Genomic DNA, 10,547 nt, shown 5'->3' with positions numbered 1-10,547 from the left:
CAAGTTCTCAGTATTTGGAGGGTCCTCTCAAAATTCTGCGGCCTTACTTTGATTTTGACACCTGCACTGTGCCATTCCTGATGATTCCATTCAGGTTCTGTGTCAGCAGGACGGGGCATGATCCCCAGCACAACTCTTCTGGATTAAAAAAAAAAAAAAAGCCAGGTGATTCATTTGTGTGTGTGTGTGTGTGTGTGTGTGTGTGTGTGTGTTATGTATGTGTGTGAGATAAATGGAGTGACTTCATCAGATATTGAAGATTTCTATATTCATCCCTTTCTGCAGGTTGGAGTTAGCATAGAGTTGGAAAATCAGCTTTGGCTTTCTTTCCTGACTGTCTCTGATTTCCTTTAGTGTTCTCCCTTTTCTGGTCATCAGCTCACAACAACTCTGCCACTTTTGTGTCCCAAGGTAATAAGAAGTAGGAAACGAAACATTGCAAAGTGGAGCAAGAAAAGTTATCGGTTACCGTATCAGAGTCAAATGTCTTGGGTGACACTAAGGAGGACATGGGCAAGGTGATACCAGAGTGCTTTATCTTGTGATGCTGATACAGTAGCAGCCTCTCAGACACACAACCAGGTTGGATTTCTCACCTAGTTTTGAATCCTATCCCATTGGTTTCTGCAGGAAAAAAAAAATGGTTTTTAAGTTGGTCTGGGTGGGGAAAATCTTATGGGGAATGTACTGCATAGTATCAGGGGCTCAGCTCCCCCAAGCAGAGCCAACAAATACCAAAATGAGTAAACTGGGAAGCTTTTTCTCTCTTTCTGTCTTCATCCCAGATCAAAGAATCCCGAGTTAGGATCTGGATGAAGGATAAGCCCCTGACTTGTCGATGGGCACACCCCACACACTGACCCAGCATCTGAACTTGCTTAACAGGGAGCCGGGGCTAAACTGCTTCACCCTGCCTGAGAACCAGGGAGCACTGCATTTCTCCACAGGGTGGAGGAGAAGAGGCAGAATAAACCAAGCCTGGGACACCTCCCTCCTGTCTAGGTGTACTCATTCTCCTGTTTCAAAAGACGGCAAGGACATGAAGTCAACTTCTACCTATCTTCTGCTGCTGGAGTCTTTATGTATTCTTAGTTTGACCTGATTCCTCTTCTGTCTTTTGGCTTCATGTTAGGGGTTCTTGGTCAAAACCTGCTCTGATGTACATGAAGATTCCAGGTTCAAAAATCAATTTCTTTTAAAACAAGTATTGGGGGGGGAGGCGGTGGGAATGAAGCAGGATATAATTGCCAAAACTAGGCTTGAGGTTGGTGGCTCTTGGAAGGATTTTCCTTAAGGCCTAGGTTTGAAAATTTAGGGCAGCACTATTATGAATTCTCAAAAGAAACCTTCCAGGGAGCCAGTGAGTCATAGTATCCAGCTGAGTCACTTAAAGCAGATTCCAGTATAGGAAACTCATTATTCACAATCCCTAAGCAATCTCATCTTCTTTTACCTTTTTTTTTCCCCCCCAATCTCCCTCCCCCCTGATTTCTACCCTTGAGTTAGTTTTTTGAGGGGTAGGAAGTACTTAACATATCAGAAGCTAGGTTGGGAAACATGCTCAGTTGCAAAAGCTGAGCTTTAAATTTTGTTTCAAAAATGTACATCAGGAGCAGATGGGGAGGGTCTTTTCTAAAATCTTTTCAAATTTGATTTTCTGTGCATATGGCCGTTCTGTAAATACTTGGGGGTTTTTCATTTTTTTGAAAGTAGATAAAAATCTGTGGGATTTTTTCCCCCCAAACATTACAAAAACGTGTTTATTTACATGCGAATAAATTTCTTTGATAAAAAGCAACATGCCTATGTGTAATAAATTTTTAACCTTTGAATAATTTTTGTTTATTCAGCTTTTTAAAAGTCCAGTCAAAAAATTTTAACTAACAAAGTAAAAGTCTTTGCTGAGTATTACTTGAAATTAACTGGAAAGTATAATTGAAATTAGGGAAACAGACCCGTGAAAGTTTTCATCTGATTTATCTGCTCAAGCCAGTTTTACTAACTTTTGCAGGCCTTCGTCACTAAATTCATCAGCAGTGCTTGCTGGGAGAAAACTGCTCTTAGATGAGATGCAACTAAAATGCTGTTCTTATTTGACTGAACTGAAGCAATAACAGTAAAAGTATCTGGGACGGGAGGAGGCTGTAACATCTAGACCTGGCTTTGTGGGCCTGAGAATGAGTTTCTGAAGCTGGGTTCCTTGCTTAGGAAGCCCTTTCTAGGATAAAAAAATTTTAAAAAGTTCTTGAAGAGTTGGTTCATAAGCCTTCCAGCAAAAATATGCCTATTTTAAAAGATCTCCAGCACTAGTTGCTCTTAAATAAGCTCATCTCTTAATCAGACATTCCTAATAAGCCAGTCACTGAATGTGCAAGTGAAAAGAGGTAAGAAGACAAACTCATCTACTTTGTAATACAGTTAGAAGTGGTCCGGCCAGGACTGCTAGAATTTATGATAGTTTCTAATATTTTATCTTTGGGATACAATTCTGTAGTTTGTCGCTCTAAGGGTAAACTCTTATTCGTTAATTCATAGAAATTAGATCATAAGTTTTGAGACCTTGAGGGCTGGGGTTGCTAAAATATGACACAATCTAGCTTCTATAGAAAGAGTCATAATGAATGTTACGGCTGGGCAAGCGCCCCCGCCTGCTACTTCAGACACGCTTGTTTCTCCCGCCAAAGTGGCGTCAGGATCAGGTTCTCACCAACCAGAGCCCTGATTGGAGGGCGGGTAGGCACTAGAGCCCATTGGGTGCCTGCGGCGGTCGGGCGGCGGAGGAGCGGGTGAAGCCGAGGCCTTTCTGCCTCACCCGCCCCCACCTCCACCAAAGCGCGCCCCTCCCCCGGCTAAAGGAATGGTCGCCCAGCTCCTGCACTGCACCCCCTGACCCCAAGGCACGAGGTGCGCCTTGCCGCACGTCCCCGGAGCAGAGGGCAGCACAATTGTCCCTCTGTCCTCCTGATCCATGCACAGGAAGATCCACGCTCCGCAGCGGCCCCCCAAGCCTCCCTGCAACACCTGGTAATGCAATTCACGGGGGCGGGGGAGGCGGCAGCAACGGCGGCGGCGGCGGCGGCAGCAGCACTGCCCCAATCTAGAGACAACCAGAGACGAGGAAAATGGCTCCGAGTAGGGACCGCCTGCTGCACTTTGGGTTCAAGGCGACAGTGAGTGATAGGGGAAGGGAGTTGGGTGGCTGGGAAGGACATGTGCGCCAGCACAGGCTATCGGGGAAGCGACAAGACTTAGGGGGCTGGGAGGACAAGACAGACAGCTCAAGTGCTTAGTGAGTTGGTGCGTGCTGTTTGCCCGCGGAGGAGAGGAGAGTGGGCTCGGGTGCTGTGTGCAGTTGTCCTGCTTTCTCTTCTCTCACCGGTCGGCGAGCACGCGCGCACTCGCATCCGCCCCACAGCCCCTCCCATACATAAATACACACAGACACATAGGCACTTCCCTGCCTCTCCTTCTCGCGGTGGGCTTTCCTGCCTTGGAGGCGAGAGCGGGCTCGTGCCGCCGCCGCCGCCGCCGCCGCCGCCGCCGCCGCCGCCGCCGCCGCGCTCCGGCTGCTCCCGGGCTGATGGTCGCCGGCTGCACCCGGGGGTGGGGGAGGGGTGGTCCTGCGCCGCCGCCGCCGCCACCACCGCCGCCGCGCGCTCCTCCTCCCCCTCCCCACGCAGTTCCGAGGCCCGGGCGGCTCTGCCCAATGAGGAGCGGCGTTGCTGGTAGGTGGGGAGTGTTTTTGTTTTGGGTTGAAGTTGAGGCTGAGGAGAGAGAAGAGCTAGCGACGAGCAGTCGTCGCCACACCGCGGGAGGTGGAGGAGGCCCTGCCGGAGTCGAGAGGTCTCTCCTCCCCGCCGACGGCCCCTGCCCGCAGCTCCTCTGCCTCCTCTCGGTGCCGGAACTCACGGGCCTGCCCGGGGCCCCCAGTCTTTGCACTCCGCACGCCGCAGCGCCCGGCCCCGGCCGCACCCGCCGGCCCCATGAGGAGGGACGTGAACGGAGTGACCAAGAGCAGGTTTGAGGTGTGCGCTTGGAGGGGGCTAGGGTGGCAGGAGGAAGGCGATTCCCTCTCTCGTGCCCCGAAAAATTCGCTCCGCACTGAGCCTCCTCCCTTGTCTGGCGCCGTCACCCCCCGGCCTCTAGGACTGCCAGACTTCTCTCCCCCTTTTCGCGACCCGAAAGCCCAATGCAGCCCGGCTTCCCTCTTCCTCCCGACCGGTCGCCTCCTGCCTCTTCCACCAGCGGGGCCCCGGCGGGGGATTAGCTCTGGCGCCCTAATTCCCCCTCCCCCCAGTATCACTCAGCTTTCCATTCTTTACACAACCCTTGGCTTGCCTCCCTTCACCCGGCAGAAAAAGCATCACAGCTCCGATCGACCGGAGGGAGCTAGCTTCTTTTCTTTCTGCCACTTTCTTCGTGAAGCGAGGGGGAAATTATGGGCTAGGGGGCTTTTCTCCGAGTTTGAGAGACCTTGGTTAAACTAGGGAAGTGGGGGTGGTAGACTGAGATGATAGAGACGACCACGAGTTTTCGGTGCTGTTTGCTTTGGGTATTGTTCTGATACTTCCTCTTCTTTCCCGTTTAGTCTGTACTTCTGTAGCTCATTGTTTCTGGGAACTCTTAGACGTGTACAGGCTTTGAGGTTGGGACGAAGGTCTGAGAGACTTAAAATCCATTCAAGTCTCTTTGTCTCTAAGAACTCCACCTCTGGCGAGAGAGGTTTATAGTAATGGAATTAAGGAATGGGTGAGGAAATAAAACATCCGAAAGCGTCTTTAGAGAGTAGTCAGTGTCAGGAAGTGGTTCCTTTGGGAAGTGAAGTATCGTAGCTACAGGTGAATTACAGTAGTATAGTAATATACGGGAAGGTGTTTTGAGGGGATAAGAAAGAGAAAGAAACTACAGCAAGAAGAGTAAATGTTGCCTGGCCTTTTTTGGCAGAGAATCAGGCTGACCTGGGATCACTCACAGCTCAGTGTACATCTCACTTGGTGTTTTTCTTCATTTCCATTTGAAGGATGAAATTGTAAGACGGTGAGACAGAAGTTTCAGGAAGCTTGCCAACTAGTTGCAGAGGATGAAATTGTTACCCAAGGTCTTCAGTTTAGTCTATTCCTTGATTTCTTTTTATGCTTATGGGAAAAATATTTTAATTTGCCCGTAAAGATCAAGACAGGGAGTGTTGGGGAGAGTTTAACTGCAGAGCTACAGTGTTACTGTTGCAGGCCAGGAGTGGAGAAAAATCAAGGAATTGGTCTCCTTAGAGTCTTCCTATTTACCTTCATCATGGGAAGGAATTATTATAGTAGATATGTTTTGGTGTTTAATAGAATTTTATGTTGCCCTAGTGTAGAGAGACCCAGTAAACTTAATTTATGATGGTTTCCTATTCAGTACTACTGTAAAAGTCCAGACTGCCATTAAAATTACTGAATAGATATTTAGCACTTAACAGAAATCTTCAAAGGGAAACCCAAATGCTGAAGAATTGAGTGGAGGGTGGCCTTTTGCCATTACAGTCAGCTCTTTATCATTTTGCTATTCACTTTTAGGTTGTGTGAGTAATTGTTGGAAAGAGTTCTTTGTAGTTTGTGCTTTAAAAATGCATTGCTATATCCTGTTTTTGTAATTATCTTATATTTTAATTTGTAGTTTATCTGTACTGGTGGTACTAAAATAATAAGAGAATGTATTGCTTTCTTGAGCATGTCTGGGTCTTTAAAATAAATTTATTTATTTTTAATTTATTTTTATTCTTGCCTGCGCTGGGTCTTAGTTGCTGTGCGCGGGCTTTCTCTAGTTGTGGCGAGCGGGGGCTACTCTTCATTGTGCTGCGCAGGCTTCTCATTGTGGTTTCTTGTCTTGTTGCAGAGCACGGGGTCTAGGCACGTGGGCTTCAGTAGTTGCAGCACACCGGCTAGTTCTGGCGCACAGGCTTAGTTGCTCCGCAGCATGTGGGATTTTCCTGGACCAGGGCTTGAACCCATGTCCCCTGAATTGGCAGGCGGGTTCTTAACTGCTGTGCTGCCTGGGAAGTCCTGCAAGCATGTCTGTTTACCTTGATTGGTACAACTAAAGTTTTCTTAACGTGTCTAAGATAAAAAGGGAGGGAAAACTCCTTCTTCTGCAGTGTTTATTTGTAAACAAAAGGCTACTCTTATTATGAAGTGAAGTGTTCATGCTGAAATAAAAATGAGAAGGGACTGGAAATGATATGTGTTAATGAGTTTCATTGTCTGATGTTTCTTAAAGTCATTTACCCCTTAATGACCTAATTTACAGGTAATAAAGCAATAAACTTTGGTCTCTCATGAAGTAATAAACCTTGCTAATTCGTTGAAAACATTTTAAATGTTTACTTTCAATGGATAAAAGATGTAGATAAGATGAAGCAGCCTTTTCATATCTAAAATATTTACATTATTTTTTTAATTCTCAAAAATCACAGGTTTTTAAAGGACTGATAATTTTATGATTGTAAGCAGATAGCTCTGAAAATTTTTGTGAGTGCGGGAAATTTCTATAGCAAATATATAACAACTAATTTCAAATTAGTTATGGTTAATACAAAAAGTGAAAGATTGTTTTCTTGGCCACATTTTTTTATCTGGGCAGAAGATAACTAAAGCTTATTGTTTTTTATTTAATTCTTTAAAACCTTTTTTAGGGAATATTCTGTGTATTATGCTTTTGGATGTTGTAAGTGAAGGCCACACACTTTAAATCTCACACTCAGTGGTAGAGTTGTAGAAAAAAAAATTTTAAGTTAAAATCAAGGGAGAAGAGTATCTGTTAGGCAGCTATGTAGTATCCTGTAGAATAGCCAAGTAGATGACTGTTGGATAAAAGAGTTTAAAAAAAGATATGGAGGTGTGAAAATTATTGTTGTTCTTTGCTGTATCACTTTGGCATTAAATCTGTACTATAATAACCCTTATAAGTTAACGTAATGCGTACTGAATTGTCTTAGTCTTCTAATTGAAATTCATTAAAATCCTTTTTTTTTTTTTTTCTTCGGTACGCGGGCCTCTCACTGTTGTGGCCTCTTCCGTTGCGGAGCACAGGCTCCGGACGCGCAGGCTCAGCAGCCATGGCTCACAGGCCCAGCCGCTCCACGGCATGTGGGATCCTCCAGGACCAGGGCACGAACCCGTGTCCCCTGCATCGGCAGGTGGACTCTCAACCACTGCGCCACCAGGGAAGCCCCAAATACTTTTATATTACTTGCAGTACACTTTGTTTTGTGGCAAATTTTGATAATTTCCTTTCAAATTTAATAATGATTATTAAATATGTCCTGTATGCCAGGTGCACTGAGCTAGATGTCTTACCTTGGTTACTTCTAATTCTCACAATTCTCTTTTGAGGAAAGCTAGGGCCCAAGAAGTATTCAAGTTGCACAGCTAGTATTTTTGGGAGCCAGGATTCCAATCTGCAATTTTTTTTTTACTCCACTCTATCATTCTGCTCTGTTTTTAGCATAACATAGTATAAAAGCCCATAAAATGTGTGGAAAAGAGCTTTCCTAAAGTTCTTCATCCAGTATATTTTATTTTGCTTTTGCTATCGAGAGAATACAGCTATCCTTCTTTTTAAGTGCTGTAGCCAATGCTATCTTAACATAGTGAAATTAATGACAGACATGTGTAAATATCTAAGCTAGCCCTTGAATCCAAGTTTAGATTTTTTTCAGTTAGGACTCTCCACTTGTCATACTCTTAGTAGCTCCATTATGAGAATGTAGTATTATTGGAGGAAAAAATTCTTATTTGGGTTTATTAAAAAGTATAACTTAAAAAAAAAAGTTATAGTGGTAACATTCACTGACATTCACATACCATTTTACAGTTTAATCAGTCCCCGGAGATGTTAAGACTCACATAGCTAGGAAGTGATGAGTTCCAATTTGGGTATTTTGAATCCCTGTTCATTATTGTTTTTCATTATACCTCACTGCCTCTCTGATAAATCTGTAATACTACAGTTTGTATGATTAGGTTGTAATATTTCTTTACCTGCTTCATTTTATTGCTTCAATTTGTCCAAAATAAGAAAAATCATAAACTGTTCTGTGGCAGAAAGAAAATACTGCTTTGGGAGTTAAGAGAACTGGATATTAGATAACCTTGATTTTTGTCACCAACTAACTGTAGCTTTGGTCATCTCTTTTCACTTCTCTGGTTTGGTCATTTACCTCTTCTGTAAGAAAAGGGAGTTAGAATCAATTATTAAGGTTCCTTTTGTTCCAGATCCTATGAATCTGTAATTTTTGAATAAAAGCCGACCTTGGTCCTTTCTTCTGAAATAGCCACTCCAGTATTTTGTTAAAGTTTGTAGGCTCAGTCACACAGTACAGTTAAGACTGCAGTAATGACCCTTTTTCTCCCTTAAGGTTTTATCTTCTAACCTAAAGAACATTCTGCATAGTAAATAACCATATTTTCCAAGTTGGTGCATGTGGAAAATGTTATATTTTCCAGTGGGTGAGAGTCATTTGTGTCACTCTATTTGAAAGGCCTTGCAATGGGAAAGAGTACTAGTAAAACTAAGGAATTTTGTTTTTAATGCTTTAGAGATTGGTTTGAAAGCAATTATCTAACATTACTATAGAAAATCCAAATTAAAAGTCTGGGCTTTTTAGGCCCATTCAGACAATCTGTCCTTTTTTGAATAATGTTACTGATATTTCTTTATTGTATAATCATGGGTCCTTTTGAAGCACAGTACACTGTATCATGTACTTATATTGTAGTCATTCATTATTTAAAATAAACATATGTTTGTGTCTTGCTACAGTATATATAAGATAAACAGTTATGTATTGAAAATTATGCTTTCCATTAAGTCATTAAATTTTTTTAACTTGGCAAAAACTTCACAAGATGTATTGTTGATATTTAATCCTAGTTATAAGATGTGATCTATTTCTTTTTTAAAAAATAAATTTATTTATCTTATTTATTCATTTTTGGCTGTGTTGGGTCTTCGCTGCTGCGTGCGGGCTTTCCCTAGTTGCGGCGGGCAGGGGCTACTCTTCGTTGTGGTGCGCGGGCTTCTCATTGCGGTGGCTTCTCATTGCGGAGCATGGGCTCTAGGCGCACGGGCTTCAGTAGTTGTGGCACGTGGGCTCAGTAGTTGTGGCTCACGGGCTCTAGAGCACAGGCTCAGCAGTTGTGGCACACGGGCTTAGTTGCTCTGCGGCGTGTGGGATCTTCCCGGACCAGGGCTCAAACCCGTGTCCCCTGCATTGGCAGGCGGATTCTCAAGCACTGTGCCACCAGGGAAGCCCCGATGTAATCTGTTTCTACATTGAAGATTTTCATTCATTAAAGCAGTATTTCTGTTGGAAGTATCCACACTTTTAAAGTCATGTCTTCATGTTCTAGGCCTTTTGTCAGTTTTAGCTGTTAGTATTGGTGGTGTTTTTTAATCTTAATTTTAAAAAATCCTTCAATTTTCATCCTCAGAGTTGCCTCTTTTGAAATTTTGGTCTCATATTTCTTCTAAATTAATGAGTACTTTTGTTATTGCTAGCCCTTAGATTACTGTTTCCCAACTGGTGACAGATTGGAAACTAAATTAAAAATTTCAGTAATCTAACTAATACTGTGGTCTTGCAAGGGTATTTTTAGATGTCCAAAATAAAATATTCCGTTACACCAGGAAAATCCAAGGGAGGGAGGAAGAAGAAAGAATGCCCTTAAACTGACCAAATTTAGCTGCTTGTGCAGTTGTCTTTACACTGTTTTCCTATTTAATATCCCAGACTTAGTGAATTCTTAGATCAGACCCCTACCCAAAAATTGCCTCAGAAAAATGAAGGCATCCACCTGTGGTTTTATAGTTTTATGTCTTAATGCACTTGAACCCATTTGATAAAAAGATTTTAACTTAATAGCAACTACAGTAGGTGGTGGTATTGAACTATGCAGTAGTATTTATGCTTGATTCATGTTGCTTTATTATATAACTTTAAAAAGAAAGGTATGTATTCAAAGGTAATAAATCCAAAACAGATTTGCATTAGCTTTTGAAGACTATTTCTGTTAAAAGAATGGCTTTGCTGGCTAGTTATTTTCAGCACATATCAAGTAACGATTTAGCAGGCATGTGATTTAAAGCTATAGGTAAGTAACCTATTTATTCCCGAATCATATTTCCTCCAATTTGATTTTATGATATTCTGTTGGCTTTAATAAGCCTCATATCTGACAGTTGTAATCAGGTGGAAATGTAAGTAATTTAATCCATTTTGCTGTCTTCTAAGTTGCTCTGAGGTAAAAGTCACCTATTAAAACATGGTAGACAAGGGTTTAGTCAGTTATGAAACATATATTGGCAATGTCTTCTGTCATTTTTATCCTTGATCCCAGGAATTTCTAGTAAAAAGTAAAAAAAGGGAAATAGAACACTGAAAGTAAATAGTAAATTGATTTTATGCATTACTTTGGTGCTAAGACAGAAATCATATCTAGTAACAAGGAGGTGAAGGTTGGCAATATATCGAATGCCTGCCCAGTTTTATATAATCAAATGTAAAAGCT

At 42.8% G+C, this 10,547-nt stretch overlaps 1 protein-coding gene across 7 annotated transcripts in view; it reads left to right on the top strand.

Moving 5' to 3' along the window:
• Window positions 1-2,828: 2,828 nt before the first annotated feature.
• FBXL20 (F-box and leucine rich repeat protein 20) overlaps window positions 2,829-10,547 on the top strand; it is a 112,931-nt gene continuing 105,212 nt past the window's right edge. For 2 of the 7 annotated variants that reach the window (XR_012328714.1, XM_033847559.2), the window contains exon 1: window positions 3,055-3,170. Coding sequence is in view for 4 of the 7 variants with exons in the window: in XM_033847559.2 (XP_033703450.1) it covers window positions 3,123-3,170 (48 nt within the window). In the remaining 3 variants the exon portion in view is untranslated. The other 5 variants (XM_019924988.3, XM_073798009.1, XM_073798008.1 and 2 more) reach the window with 5 other exon arrangements.

The sequence above is a fragment of the Tursiops truncatus genome, chromosome 20 (genome assembly GCF_011762595.2).
Source record: "Tursiops truncatus isolate mTurTru1 chromosome 20, mTurTru1.mat.Y, whole genome shotgun sequence".
In the NCBI taxonomy this organism is placed as follows: Eukaryota; Metazoa; Chordata; class Mammalia; order Artiodactyla; family Delphinidae; genus Tursiops; species Tursiops truncatus.
This window is presented reverse-complemented; position numbering and strand designations above follow the sequence as displayed.